The sequence below is a fragment of the Dichotomopilus funicola genome, assembly GCF_033296635.1.
Source record: "Dichotomopilus funicola strain CBS 141.50 unplaced genomic scaffold C8A04scaffold_38, whole genome shotgun sequence".
Classification (NCBI taxonomy): Eukaryota; Fungi; Ascomycota; class Sordariomycetes; order Sordariales; family Chaetomiaceae; genus Dichotomopilus; species Dichotomopilus funicola.
This window is the reverse complement of record NW_026944059.1, coordinates 184,308-198,616: the sequence shown is the minus strand read 5'-3', so window position 1 is coordinate 198,616 and position 14,309 is coordinate 184,308. Positions and strand designations below refer to the sequence as shown.

Here is a 14,309-nt window from a genome sequence, read left to right as displayed (position 1 = left end):
GCAACTGGTGAATTTCTCGAATCGCCATGCATCGAGCCAATTGAGCCGCACCCAACGTCGTCTGGTCCGTTTTTTGCGACTTTGATGTCAAGAACTTTGGTTCTATTCCTTCTGCAGCTGCATTAACCCACCATAACCCAGCAAAGTCAACCAGTCTTCTTCACCGGCGTTTCTCCCGCTCATCCGAATCCCCTCGGCCCTGTCTTTCCCCGCAGCCATGGCCTCAACAACAACCTCAATCCCCCGCTTCCTGCTCCCCCAGTCCGGCCTGATCTGGCGGCGGGCAGTCCGGGTCCCGCTCCCGGCCCGGGTCCGGTCACGCACCCCGTCGTCCTCTCCCACTCCGAACCGCATCTTCCTCCGCCTAGCTAGCAGCAGCAGCAGCGATAGCAGCAGCAACGACAAGGCCAACACACTAGCGAAGCCGGAACGCTTCAACCCGCCCTCGCACGGCTCCCGGCTACCCAGGGGGACACCCCCACGACACTACGGCGGCGAGCTCAACTACCAGGAGGCCAAGGCCCAAGCCAGCCGCGACTACCCAGGCCTGCCCCCGCCTCGCAACTCGATTGCCCACTGGTTCTTGAACAACCGCTGGATCCATGTTGTTATCACCGTCGTATGTCCCACACACCCTTTACCACCAATACACACCACTGTACTTTTTGGCTAATTCATATCCTTAGGGCACCCTCACCGGCCTGTCAATCTACACCTTCGCAATCAACTTCCAGCGCTCCTCCCCCTTCGCCCACATGCTCCCCGCAGCAACCGACTACATTTGGCACCCAATCTCCTCAATCCAGATGCTAGCCGAGGTGACACGGCTACACGAGGGCCATAAAGCCGAGCGGATCTATGAGAAGCGCCAGCGCAGCGTGGATGATGTGGGCAAGCGGGCGGCGTATCGGCGTGCGCATGGGTTGCCGGAGGAGATGGGGCTGTTTAATCAGCCGATGGCGAAGATTCGGAGGGATGGGGAACCTGTGCAGGGGCAGGGGGAAGGGGATATGGTGGTGCAAGAAGGGGGGAAGGAGACGAGGAGGAAGTGGTTGGGTATCTTTTGAATTGGGGGTTGATAGCTTGGTTGGGGGTGAGGTGCATGTACAGGACTCCGGGTTGTATTCCGGGTTGTATAGTAAATGGCTGAGTGTGTACAGAGGTGTAGGATGTCAGGACTTAGTTCCAATCCCGGCCTGAAGTAAAAAACAACAAAATTCCAAGTCCCCTCACATCCAACACCTCTTCAAAGACCTTCCTTCGCTCCTTCCACCTCCCATACACCATGACAGTAACACCCTACCCCAAATCAACCCCCTCCAAAGCATCCAGCACCTCATCCACAACCCCACCCCCTTCCAACACCTTCTGCACCAACGCCCCCAACACCGCCCTCTTAGCCCCGCCCCGCGGCGGCCTCCACACGCCCTCCACCGCCTCCGTCTCACTAGCCATCACTGGCACCACCGCTGTCGACTTTTGCTGCTGCTGCTGCGGCTGCTGTCCCGACGCCCCAAGACTCGCACCATACGCCGCATTAGCAGCATTCGCCACGCCAGGCGGGGTCAGCCGTGAAGGGGGATCGATGGTGCGGATGGATAGTAGGCGGAGGTTACGTCCTTCTTTTTCTTCTTGTTCTTGTGCTTGTGCTTGTCTTATTGGGTCGGCGTCCGCGGTAGTAGTGTGACTCGACGTGCTGGTCACGGACACGGCCAGGGCGGCGTCGGCGACGGCGAGTTCTTCTTTGGATGGGTCGAAGATGATGTTGTTTGCGACGGCCATGACGAGGAGGGTTATTGGTGGGCGGGTGCTGGTACTGGTAGTGCTAGTCGTGGTGTGGGCGGAGGTCTCGCTGCTGCGCGGGAAGAGGTAGGGTGCGGCGGCCCAGTCGTCGTCGAAGAAAGGGTCCTCGTCGCCTTCGGATTTGAGGCGTGGGAGGCGGGTGGAGAGGAGGGCGAGATGGGTGGTGAGGGAGAGTAAGGGGAGAGGGTAAGAGAGTGGTGGGGAGATGAGGATGATCTGGGTTTGGTTGGGTTAGTATTTGTCTGGCAAGAAACATCAAGACTGGGAAGAGAACATACGTCGAGATACAACTTCCAGTGAAACCGCCTGTTAATCCACAACCGCCTAGCAAACTCCCCATCCGCAAGTAACGCCTCACTCAGCATAGCCGACAAGAACGCCGTCCCGGAGTCGTCGTCCCTTAACCCGGGTATCTCAACTGTCATCTCAACCCACGACGCATCCCCTTTCCGCTTATCCTCTGAGCTCCCCTCCTCTCCATCATCCCCCCCTTCAAGACCCCCCTCCTCAAGATAAATCGTATCCTCCCCAGGCCGCAGCGCCGTCCTTTCCACCTCAGCCTTGACGCCGACGATGGCCTCGGTGCCGTCGGCGAAGCAGATCCGGGCGCTGCCGTTGGTGCCCGGGAGGATGCCGGTTTCGGCGACGAGCGGGCGGAATTGGGTCGGTGAGCGGCCGTCGGGGCGGATGGGCGGGATTAGTGAGAGTGAGGCGTGCAGGTAGGCCAGCTCGGCGGGGGAGAGGAGGACGTGTTGGCTCGACGCCATGGTGAATGTGTTGGTGTTTTTTTATTTGCGCGTTTGTTCCGTGTCCTTCCCCTTTTTGAGTCAAGGATTTTGTTTGTCGAATGATCTCAAACCCCGCCAATTGCTCGGTTTGCGGGACGGAAAGCCACGACGAGATCCTGTTGCTCGGGAGTTTTGTTTACAGTTCAAGACTTGCCCGTTTTCAGCAGCATGCTAAAATTTTGGCGGGGCGCGGCTAGTTAAGCATTAGCGCGAGGATGATGTGGGGTAATAAGCGCCGGCAGCCGCGCGCGCTCGGCAACGGCCCCAAATAGGTAATTATGTAAACATGACGAGAACGACCTCCGTACAGTGTGCGATTAACAGATCAACTGACAGCATGAGTCCGTGCTATTCTCAGGTATCAAAATGGTTCCCCCACCCCACCTGCCCAAAGAAATCTTCGGAGGGTTTCTCCAGGGCAGCCGCCAACCTCTCTGATTGACTGATCATGTCCAGCCCACCAGAGCGAGAGTATATCAGTTCCCTAGAGGCCCTATATGGAGGCAAAACATCCTCTGAGTGGTGGCGGGATGCCGTTGCCGACCTGGAAAAGGCCCAAGCCGCCAAGGCAGCCGCTCCAGCGAAGAAACAGCACGGCTACCGCGATGTTGTTGTCCGGGCCCGCATACACCGGGAGCGCGATGTGATTGTCGAATCGATCAAGGAGGAAGACATCCGCCGTCTTGCGTCCTCCTACCACGGCAACGACAGCTGTGTGCTCTTCAAGCCTTTGATCCGCGGCAGCTTCAACGTCTGTTACTTTGTCGAGTTTGCCAATGGGGACCGATGGGTTGTGCGCGTGCCATTACGCCCAATCCTGGCCATAGACCCAGCGGACAAGCTGGAGACTGAGGTTGCTGTGATGCGGCTCTTAGCAGCAAAGGCCACCATTCCGATTCCCAAGGTTCACTTCGCCGCTTTGGGAGACGGCCCCGCGCCGTTTCCTTCTTTTCTCATCTTAGAGTACATTGACGGCCAAAAGCTGGACTACAAGCAGTTCAGGGGCCTCGCCGTCGAGTAGCGCAATCGTCTCTTTGCCTCCCTAGCCGATATTTACATCCAGCTGCGGCGCCTCGAGTTCCCTGCCATTGGCAGGCTCGTCAAAGACGGGGAGACCACAAAGGTTGGCAAGGGGATCTTCACCACCGACATCAACATACAGCATCTAGAGAACTCAGCCCCTTTCGATGTCATCCAATCCCACTCCGGTCCGGGTAACCCACCACTTTACTCAGCCAACGAGTACGCCGAGCTCCTGCTCGATCTAGCCCACAACGGGTTCCTCAAAAGCCGTAGCGCGATAGAGACCGAAGCGCAAGCCGAGGAGTTTCTCTACCACCTGCACGTGTTCCGTGAGCACGCCCATGGCTGGCTCGACCGCAGCCTAGACCAAGGACCTTTCGTGCTCATCCACGGCGATTTAGAGATCTTCAACCTGGTTCTCGACGACGACATGAATGTTGTGTCGGTTCTGGATTGGGAATGGAGCCGTGTTGTCCCCGTCCAGCTAGTTTATCCGCCTTTGTGGCTCAACACCATGCACTTCAAGACTCTGTGCTTAGGATCTCAGTACTACGAATACATCCAAGTTTTCGACGAGTTCCTAGCCATCCTCCGGACTCAGGAAAAGGAGAAATTTGGAAACGAACTTCTGGCTGACGAGTGGACCGAGCGAAAAAAGGACAGCGGGTTCATTGTCGCCCAGGCCATGGAATACTGGACCGCTATGGACTGGTTCGCGTACCGGTGTATTGGAATCAAGGCTCCAGGGAGGTTACGAGGTCTGCGGGGGCGAGTCGACGCTTTTATCCAGGAGGACCCAGCGCGGAAAGAGCCGGTTACAAAGGCTGTGGACGTGAAGGCCTACCAGGCCGAGCTCGAGAAGGAGGGGATGTCATAGAATGCTTCAGCAAACACAGTTGAAGGCAAAGTTGAGGTTACTCCACAACCCGAACAAAATTGAATGGAAACAAGCCCTGTTAAACCGTAATTGTAGGGTCGTTCTAGATATAGTTACCCGGAGCTTAGACTGGTCGTTTTGCGCAGTACCTTCCGCCTTTCACATCCTCTCACTGATTGTAGTATCTGGCTTACTCCTCCGGCCCACAAACGTTCCAGCTTGAATAAGGTTCTGTGTTTGAAGGATAATATATTATGGCCAGTTGACACAGCCAGCCCTCCAACTACGAATTCAACTGAAAATATATGGGAGTAAACCGCAAAGGTAACGATGAATTCCAAAACGAAAAACGATAAAAGAGAAACAGGAGGAGAAAAAGTATGAGGAAGTAGTAAATGTAAGGGGCAGCCATCTAGAAGTAGTGGTGGAAAAAGTCATAACCCACGTTTTTGTTTTTAGAAAACCAAGCAAGTCGTTCGAAATTGATAATGTGAGAATGTTTACGAGCAATTATGGATGTAATCAACCAACTCCCTCTCAAGCTTGCTCGCCTTCTCCCGTCTCTATCTCTAGCCCGGCTTCAGCTTCCGTCCCATCCACTACTTCCGTCCTACCACCAGTTTCCGTCCCATCCCCAGGCGCAAACTCCTCCAAATCTCGGAGCTCTTGCTCAAACCTCTCACATCTCCAGAAGAGGAGTTGGATGGCCATCTCAACATCCTCAAGCGTAGTGCTGTTATCATTTGCCGGGGCTTCTACCCCCCGGCTCTCTTGAACGGCTTGAGCCGTGGAGAGAATGATACCCTCGGTGTTTCCCTCCTCCACCCCTTCTCGGTATCCTTTTATCACATCTTTTTTCTTCTCCAATCTCTCCAGCAACTCATCCCTTCTTTTCAGCTGCTTCCTCAGCTGCTCCTTCCGGAGGTCGGTAATTCGGCGGGAAGGGGCATTCATCTGAAGGGAGATAAAGGGTTAATTAAGTTCAGACAACAATATAAGTGATGAGATGTAGGGATGACTCTACCTTGCTGCTAGATATATCTTGGGATTGTCTAGTCTTGGGATGATTGTGGTTGATTTTGAGAAGGACGGGGTTTGAATCTAATGGCGATGGTGGATGGGATGGTAGATGTGATGGTGGGTTGTTGTGATGCTTGTTTTGATTTCAGATGGTTCCGGCTCGGGATAGTTCAGGCTGGTTTGGTTCGGTTTGATTCAGGTTGGTTCGGCTCGGTTTGGTCTGAGGTAGATATAATATGGATGAAAAGAACCAGTGAGGCTCGCTCCTTCGCTCCTTCCTCTGATGCACAACTTCAAACTCAAAGCCTAGCCAAGGGGAAGGAATCACCGAGTAGGGCCTCTGAGATCTCCCTAGTTAGGAGATCACCTCAACCTGATCCATCCATCGATTCGTACCTTTGGGGCAGGAAACGTGGTATGGCCTCTTGATAGCTCGTCTGTTGGAGGTTGGCCTTGTTAAGTGGCTAGCATATTCTCGTTGAGCTCTGTACACAACATCTCGAAGACGGCTATTGTACACATAGACCTTATCAAAACTTTTGAATGTTCATTGGATTTATCTATCCTCATTCACGGAGGAGTATATTTCAGTGTGTCTTCATCAGTTCCCAATCTCTTAACTACCTACTGTTTATACCAAATCTCCATGATACATATCTCAAACACTCAAAACCCCATTCAATCTCGAGCGTGCGCAGGCTAGAGGAGCAAGCTAAATCCTACAACTATTGAGAGTATGAGAGTGGTGGAAAACGTTAGCCGAAACGACCAGTCTAAGTTCCGGATACACACAGAACGACCGTACAATTCCTACTACAATATATTTCTGTTTCCATTCCTTCTTTCCTTATTTCCTCTTTTTTTCTCCAATCATGGTTGGAGGACCTTTTCCATTACTGGTTCCAGCAGGTTTCCCTTGACCTTTCCTACCACGTATCACATATTTTTACTCGAATTCATAGCTGGACGGCCATGATAAGACGGACACTGAACTTAAAAAAAACAAGCAACCTTGCTAGTGAGTTAGTCACACCCATGCTCATAAACACTCTCACATTATCAGTTTCAAGAACCACTTCCGCCCTCATAAACTAGAGAGGCAAAGCAAAGCAGAACAAGAAAGTAAAAAACCAAACAAGCAAGTCCTCAATTTCGCCGTACACTAACTATCCCCAAGCCCAAACGCCGCTATCATGTGATGATCTGTCCGTATGGTATTGGTATCTGTGCCCATTCCTGTTCCCTTCCCCGTTCCCGTTTCCGTCCATACCCCTTTCCCATTCTCGTTCATGGCTAAGGACAAGCTATGGTAAGATCCGCCCACTTGTCGCTCATTCCCATGTCCATTTGTCCTGTCCAGACAAACCCAAGTGCGATGCTACGCAGTCCATGGCCATTCATGTCAAGTTCATGACTTCCTTCCCTTTTCCTTCCCTGACCCACTGTACCGCCCTTGTCAGTAAAACCGAGTTTTGATTAACCTACAAACGGGCATAGAGCCAACCTCAAGTCCGCAACCCCAACTAATACCCATTCGCAACCCTCCGAAACCCCTCCGGCACAGTCCACCCATGCGTAGCCGCCGCTCTCTCAAAAGCCTCAATGGCCTCTCCCACTCCATAATCCCCTCCCAGACCCTCCCTAACGCCCCAGCTACCACCACCACCACCACCCATACCATGACTAGTAGGGATCCTCGAAGCAAAAGCACTAACAGCACCACCCGTCCCATTCCGATCCGCAAACCTCCCCAACAACCTCGCCGGCCTAGGCTCCAAAGCACACATCGCCATGCGCACCTGCAACAGGACACTCTCCATGGTATTCACAGCCGACCAACCCGTCGCCGTCAACAATTCCATGCACATGGCCCCGCCAGCCGTGACATGGCCCCCACCACCATTCATGAACGGCAAGAAACGCGGCCGAACAACCCTTACAAAGGGAGGGCTGATGGGGAAATCCGGGCCGAACCGGATCTCGAGCACGACAGAGGTGACGCCCGCGGCGCGCATGTCCTGCGCGAGGGGTAAGGTGGGGTCGAAGCTGTGGAGTTGGACGAGCCATTGGAAGAGGTTGGTGATTTCGTCGAAGTCGATGTACCAGCCGAGCTCGTGGAGCGGGGTTTTGAGTTGGAGCTTTTGGAGGGTTCTGAGTTCGCGGCTGAGGGCCATGGCGGCGGCCTCGTTGGCGAAGGCTGGAGGGGGGAGGCGGGTGATGGTGGAGAGATTGAGTGTGCCGGGCTCGAAGTCGGTGAGGCCGCGGTTGGGTGCGATGCTTGAGGGCGTGGGGGGGCCGTTGCCTATGACGCTGGGAGTGGGTTTGTTGTTAGCAGTCTTCCGGCCGTTGTGATCATCTATAGCGACATACCCATATTCCTGGCCCGCGACCTCCACATCCATAGGGTCTGAGGTCGAGGCCCGGGATACCTTCTTCGAAGGGGGACTTGCGAGCTCATCGTCACGCTCTTGGTCTGGCCGCAGACGGGACACATCCTCTTCGTACTCGATGTCGCTGGACTCCAGATCATCCACGGACCGCTTAGGCAGTTTCGACGGCATCGTGGCTGTCAGCGCGGCCGTGGGGCCGACCGTCCGGAGCGGAATCGAAGACAACGGGATCTGTAGAGGGGTGCGCGATGGGCCAAAAATACCGCGCCCCGACGCCTGTGGATAGTACTCGGTCCCTGTCTCGGTCACTGGAGCCTGCGTCTGGCCCGCAGTAGCGGCTGCTGATTTGCTTCGCAGCGTTGTTTTCCCGATCATCGCGCTCTTGTTCGACGCGAGCCACCCCGCGGTAGTTTGTACAAATAGGTACCGGCACTGGTGCCAGTCGGGCTGCGCGACCACGTAGTGCGGGGAGGAACATTCAAACTCCTCGGGCGCGTTAATGATCTCGTTAAGGCCGAGGCAGGTAGTGATGTCGAGGTTGGAATTCGGCCACGGGAGCCCGACCCCGGAGCAGTATCCTAGGCTAGTCTCGTACGCGGAGCTGAAATAGACGCCGTTGCCAAACGAGCGGCCGTTCACGGTATCTTGATAGTCCAGGCCGGTCCGCACAATGCTGTGCCAATTGCTGAGGCTGCTGCCGTGCCACGCAAAGATGGTCGGGTTCTCCTGGGTCCCCTTGCGTGCGGCGACCGCCTGCAGCTCCCGATTGAAGCGCTGCTCCTTGTCGGGCGAGCCCTGCGCGAACCTGAACTGGGCCCAGCCCTCCATACCTTGAACACGTTCATGCTCCCGGTTTCTGCCCCGGCCGGCCATCTTGAGAGTTCCTCCTACTTCCTGGCCTGGTTTGGTTGTCTGGTCTTTCTTTTCTGTCTGTTCCGTATTTGTCTGCCCTGCCAGGTGGGTATTTCCCTTCATGTCCACCACAACCCCAGTATTGTTCTTGGTTTGACTGGGGATGGGGCTGGTAAGACCGGGAAACGCGGCGGCACTGCCTGGAGGGGACCAAGCGCTTCTTTCCGCTTTGGCGCTCGCAAGCTCCAGCCCGCGGTCAACTTGCAGAATACAAGACCGGTTCGACGAGACGATCCACCGAAGCAGCGACAGCGCAGCTGGCGAGATGTTCTCTAGGGAGCGGAGGGTGTGGTGCGGGTGGTCGGTCAGCCACTGCGCGAGCGTGAGAATAGGCGGAAGTGTGTCGAGGACGTGACGTATCGCCATGCCCTTCATCCCTTCTTCGAGGGAATCGAAGTCGACATCGTAGACGAGGACCTGCACGTTGTCGTCCACCACGTCGAGGGATTGGTCGTAGATTGTGCTTTGGTCGCGCACCCACGAGCCGATGCTCCAGTGCGACGAGGTCTCCGCCATCACTTGCACCGTGACCGACCTCACATCGAGGTTGACCTGGCGCACAACCGCATGGCTGGTCCACCCGGTCCCCGCCTTTCGAAAGGCGACCCAGGCCGATTTCGATGCCGCCAACTGCTTGAGATTCTGCTCACAGCCGGGTTCGAACACGATCATCCCCTGGTCCTGCGAGAGTCTTGCTGTGAGAGGTACGACGGCGTGGTTGGCGAGGTCCGGGACCTTGAAGTGAAGCCCGACGGGGAGGGTGCGGAGACTGAGTTTGATATCCTGGCCGGTCAGGGACGCGCTGGCCCTGTACATGTGCTTGCCGGGCTGAGCCGCTGCGTAGCAGAGGCTGACCAAGAGATCGACCACGTATGGCTCGGTCAGGATCTCGTGCTCGATCGAGGGACCAAACCCCATGGTCATGTACTGAAACAGACATAGCGGGCTGGAGCAGACGTAAGGGCGCAGCGCCCCAAAGTCCTCCTCGGTCCGACGGTGGCACCGCAGGCAGTAGTCGGTGCATTTCACAAAGTACTGCATCGCGAACTGCATCGCAATGAGCGGGAGACTGCCCTGGGCCGGGTCGCTTCCTGGGCGCATGGCGTCTGCGTAGGGGCTCGCCGTAGCGCAGGCGGGATCTTGAGCTTCGTCATCGGACTGATTCTTGTCTTTTCCTAGATTCAAACGAGAGTCGGCTTCTAAGACACCCTCGAATCTTTCTAGGACGATCTCGTTCGCTGTCTCCCAGCTGACCTTCGAATTGTGTCGCGTCTTTAAGAGGTTTACGAAGCTCTCGCACATGAACGAGTCCAGCGACGCAGAAACAATCAGCTTCTCAAACTCGGGGCCGCTATCAGCCGCATCTTCGGGTGCTAGACCAGTGTCTACGTCGTCTGGGCGCTGCTTAACCCCCAGAAAAGCCCGGAGAGCCTGTCCTGGAGACGGCTTGTACCTCTTGCACTTGCCGATGCGGAACTCCACCTCCGTGAGAGCGGCGTGTTGTTCCAAAACTTGGTCTAGCGGGGTGTACGAGGTCGGAAACCGGATCAGGAGAACCGCATAGTCGGTGGGCTGGATGTCCCAAGCCTCCACGGTGGCGTCCGACAGGCAAAGCTTGTCCATACGGATGGAGATGGAGACGATTCCCTTAGTACTGTCCTTGCCAAAGCCATCAAGAAACCCCACCTTGTAACCTGCTTCCTTGACTGCACGAAGATCGCGTCGGATACGTTGCAGCAACTCCCCCCGGCTGGCCGCCGACTTGTTGACAAGTTGTTTGGTCGGTCTTGGCGCCCGTTGTTTGCTGTCCCTCTCAGAGAAAACATCGTCATCGTCCTCGTCGGAGTTTCCCTCGACGAAATCGTCATCCACGGTCACATCCCCGACCTCTTCGTTCAGACGACCGGCTAGATCCATCACAACCTCGTAGACACTCTTGCCAAAGAGGAAGCCCTCCGTAGCCTTGATGCCGGTGATCACAGGCTTGGGCGCGTCGGGATCGACGGTTGAGGCGTTGAACATGTTCCCGTCGGGGTACTCGCCGGGATCATCTGCCGAGACTCGAATGTGCACGTCTTGTGGCAGGCCGTCATGGTGGTACTGAATCACGATCTCATCATCCGATTCGCCTTTGGTGATAGATCGCACCCCTGCGATCGCGCCGCTCGCCACTTTCTGCGAGGCAGCCGAAATATCGGCTAGAAACTTCTTCTTCCCCATGGCCGTGGTGTGTTGAAGTAACGGTCGTTTGGCCCGGAAAATCGAAAGAGAAAATCCGTCCGTGAACTTGTTGCCGCAAGGATGTGCCGACTAAGGTAGGAGTTGTTGAAAATGTTTTGGGGACCTTTTCTGGCAAAGTCGGACGATTGGAAAATAGGTAGTCGCTATTTTGGAGGGCTTGTTATTAGGTGGTCGGTTACCTAACAAACGAAACCAACTGACCGGCTTCACAGGGTGCGGCGATGCGCTGCTGTCAAGGTGATCGACCTGTTTGTGTTTGGATTGAAACCGAGTTCATCGCCAGTTACACATCAAGAAGTGAAAGAATAAGGCATGAATATGAAGACCTTGACACAACCGCGCTGGCCAGGCGCTAAATAAAGAGGGACTGGGGTTTGTTGGAAGCCAGCCCTCACAAAAAGCCGACTAATCGGGGCTGAGGATAGAAGTAGAAATGGCAAGGCTCAGTATCGGAAGGCTCCCTCTAGTCAATAAGGCTGGTAGGTTTTAATCGACCGGGGAAACCGAGAACCAGAGAGAGCCTTAGCGCCGCCCGATCGAGCTGGGGAAAATGTGTGTGCGTTCTGACTGACGCATTGCGCGGACCTTCCTCACCGTGACTGTAGGAAAAGTAGGCAGCAATGGCGGGGTTGAGTCGACTGACATGCATGTGCTTCGACCTCTCTCAGCCCGGGCAAAAGCACAGTGCAAAAATAAAGAAGCCCGGGGCTTGGGCCTTTACATTTGAAGCTGCATTTTTTGGCCCCAATTAATGCTGTAGGCTTTTGTCTTTTGATCTGCGGTTCAAGCGTCATCGAATGGCAGAACATAATGCAAACATGCACAAGACAAACAATGCCTACACATAAACCGAAAGAATGTAAATTACCTATCATTTGGTGCAGCTGGAAAGAACCATCCATACGCATTGTAAATCAACTGAGTAACGCAGGTCCTCTACATCACAATACAAAGAGGAAATTGAAACAGAGAAACCGTTGGATGTTTCATTTGGGCAACTTTGTTGCTTTGTGAACGAGATGTTGTTGACTTGAGTGGGTCCGTCCTCAATTACCTAATTTAGATATAGGAACAGGCGCGCTGCCTACCAAGTGCCCACAGCTGGCCAAGATTTGGGCACCTGGCACGGTTAGAGACCAATGGTGCCACACCTCTCACAACTTGGCTCAAAAACAACCTCACCACATCGAAACAGTTTTAAAGATTTGGGGATGCACCACCCCTCAAATTGATATCCAAATTCCTATCTTGGGTTCATCTCATAGAGAAGTGATTTGCGGAGTCTCAGCTCTTCTCCAGACCCAAACACCGGACCACGGTAAAAACAAAACTCCGCACTACCCAACTAGTGGCATCACGCCGACATGTCTTGGGACTCAAAAGTGGCCCGGCGTAGGCAAAGCAGTGCCGCGTCGGGAACGAGGAACATCGCCATACATGCCCGACAGCAGGCCAAACGATCCATACAGCCCCAGTCACAGCACGTCGCCGACCCCTTCCTGCAGGACTTCCTCAACCCCTCCTTTGATCCCGCCTCCTATCTCAACGCCACTTTGCCGCCATTACAAACCTCATCCCGCACGCCCGCAAGCCAGGCTTCCAGCCAAGCCCCGGTTCCGCTCTCGGAGCTCTCTATCCAGACCCAAACCGTGCTCTCCCAGCTCAACGCCCACACCACACGGTTGACCAACACCCTGACCGAACTCACCAACGAGATCCTCCGGAGCGGCGGCCGGTTAGCCTACGAGGTTGAGCTGTTGCGAGGCGAGACGCTCGGGTTGGCTGAGACTCTGACGGAGGGACTGGAAGACGACATCGCCAAGTTTGTCCCGGGCGGTATCAAGGACTCCTTTGCCGAGCCTAGAACGGCAACGGATGGCCACAGCCACGGCACATCTACGCATCAACGGCGTGCGTCCATCCTATCTATTCCACCGCAACCACCAGCAATCGCAGCAGCAACAACAACAACCTCAGGATCAACAGAACCCAGCACAACGACGGATACCGCAACAGCAGACCCAACAACAACCACCACCACCACCACCCCTCCCACCGCACCCAACGAGCCCCCCTACATAACCCAACTCCGCACCCTGACCCTCGTCCGCGCCCGCCTTGAATCCGTCATCAAAACCTTCGGCGACGCCATGGAATTCGTCTTCCCCCCTTCCGCCCTCTCCGTCAGCTCCTCCTTCCTGTCCGTCTCCGCCCCCGACGCCGGTGGCAACAACCACAGCACGGAAGAAAAGGGCCAGCAGGTCCTGCAGAAACTGCGGGATGAGGTTGCGGGTTTACTTCTCGGTCTTGGTAGTAGTGACGGGGGCGGGGACGGACCTGGTGATGGGGACCCCATCAAGGGCATCGAAGACGCTGCACGGCGGGTAGAGGAGCTGAAAGATCTGGCTCTGGTGTGGAAGGGCACGGCGGAGGAAAAGGGGCGGGCGAAGTTTATCGAGAGTTTGGCAAGGATGGTGGAGGATCGGCATCGGGAGTTGTTGAGGGAGGCGAATGAGCAACAGCAGCAGCAGCAGCAGGCTGGGGGGCGGCGGGATGGTGGTGGAAGGGCAGGATCGGGTGGGAAGAATGACGGTAGCAATGGGGCTGGGAGAGTGAATGGTGGTGGTGATGCGGATGGAGCTGGGCAGGCTGAGGCGAAGGGGTATGCGGGGGCGTATGGGTTGATCAGTCAGTTGCAGAAGCTGCGGAATGGGCTGTGAGGTTGGGCGGGCGCCTGGCACAACAAGTTCTGTATGGGTATGTATGCCGGTGAGGTATGTAACAGGCTCTTGGGCGCAATAGCGTTGTAGCAACCCTGCTTGAATAGGTGGTACATATGTAAATGCACCGCTTTCCGCTGTGTTCCAAAGAAAAAAGATGCCCATACAAGCCCAGCTGCGGAATCATCCCCATCTCAACAGTTCATAACCTTTCACACTTTCCCACGACCCTAATCCCTCTCCCCAAAACCACAAAGCAGGGCGGTCAGCCAACCATCTCGTTAATTCCCGCAGACCCCCCGGCCGGCCAACAACATGGAGGAGGTGTGTAAAAAGACAGTGATAACTTATCAGTTAGTCTCTGTCACGTCACGAGATCAAACGGTGATGCGGGATGACGTGAAAGGAAGATGGTGTGATCGGGTACCGTTGCCGGGCGTGTTTTATCTTTTATCTTGCTTTGGGGATCCTATTTTGACTTCACATCCCCGGTTTACTCCCGCTTCTGCTTAGATTTGGGCTTTGATAGTGTGGT

The 14,309-nt window shown here is 55.3% G+C and overlaps 5 protein-coding genes across 5 annotated transcripts; 3 read left to right on the top strand and 2 right to left on the bottom strand.

Moving 5' to 3' along the window:
- Positions 1–217: 217 nt before the first annotated feature.
- On the top strand, positions 218–1,067 carry C8A04DRAFT_37857 (uncharacterized protein; the record flags this gene model as incomplete). Its single annotated transcript, XM_062784027.1, has 2 exons — positions 218–619; positions 687–1,067. The coding sequence occupies 2 exons, from the start codon at positions 218–220 to the stop codon at positions 1,065–1,067; spliced, it is 783 nt and encodes a 260-aa protein (XP_062636357.1).
- Positions 1,068–1,299: 232 nt separating this feature from the next.
- On the bottom strand, positions 1,300–2,570 carry C8A04DRAFT_12771 (ribosomal protein S5 domain 2-type protein; the record flags this gene model as incomplete). The annotated part of the gene is made up of 2 exons (XM_062777453.1): positions 1,300–2,019; positions 2,082–2,570. 2 exons carry the CDS (start codon positions 2,568–2,570, stop codon positions 1,300–1,302), a joined length of 1,209 nt encoding a protein of 402 aa, XP_062636356.1.
- Positions 2,571–3,039: 469 nt separating this feature from the next.
- On the top strand, positions 3,040–4,491 carry C8A04DRAFT_29385 (kinase-like domain-containing protein; the record flags this gene model as incomplete). The annotated part of the gene is made up of 2 exons (XM_062780992.1): positions 3,040–3,603; positions 3,655–4,491. 2 exons carry the CDS (start codon positions 3,040–3,042, stop codon positions 4,489–4,491), a joined length of 1,401 nt encoding a protein of 466 aa, XP_062636355.1.
- Positions 4,492–7,034: 2,543 nt separating this feature from the next.
- C8A04DRAFT_12805 (uncharacterized protein) lies at positions 7,035–11,033 on the bottom strand (the record flags this gene model as incomplete). Its single annotated transcript, XM_062777467.1, has 3 exons — positions 7,035–7,138; positions 7,196–8,827; positions 8,933–11,033. The coding sequence occupies 3 exons, from the start codon at positions 11,031–11,033 to the stop codon at positions 7,035–7,037; spliced, it is 3,837 nt and encodes a 1,278-aa protein (XP_062636354.1).
- Positions 11,034–12,418: 1,385 nt separating this feature from the next.
- Positions 12,419–13,774, top strand: C8A04DRAFT_37854 (uncharacterized protein; the record flags this gene model as incomplete). The annotated part of the gene is made up of 1 exon (XM_062784026.1): positions 12,419–13,774. The coding sequence occupies one exon, from the start codon at positions 12,419–12,421 to the stop codon at positions 13,772–13,774; it is 1,356 nt and encodes a 451-aa protein (XP_062636353.1).
- Positions 13,775–14,309: the final 535 nt, after the last annotated feature.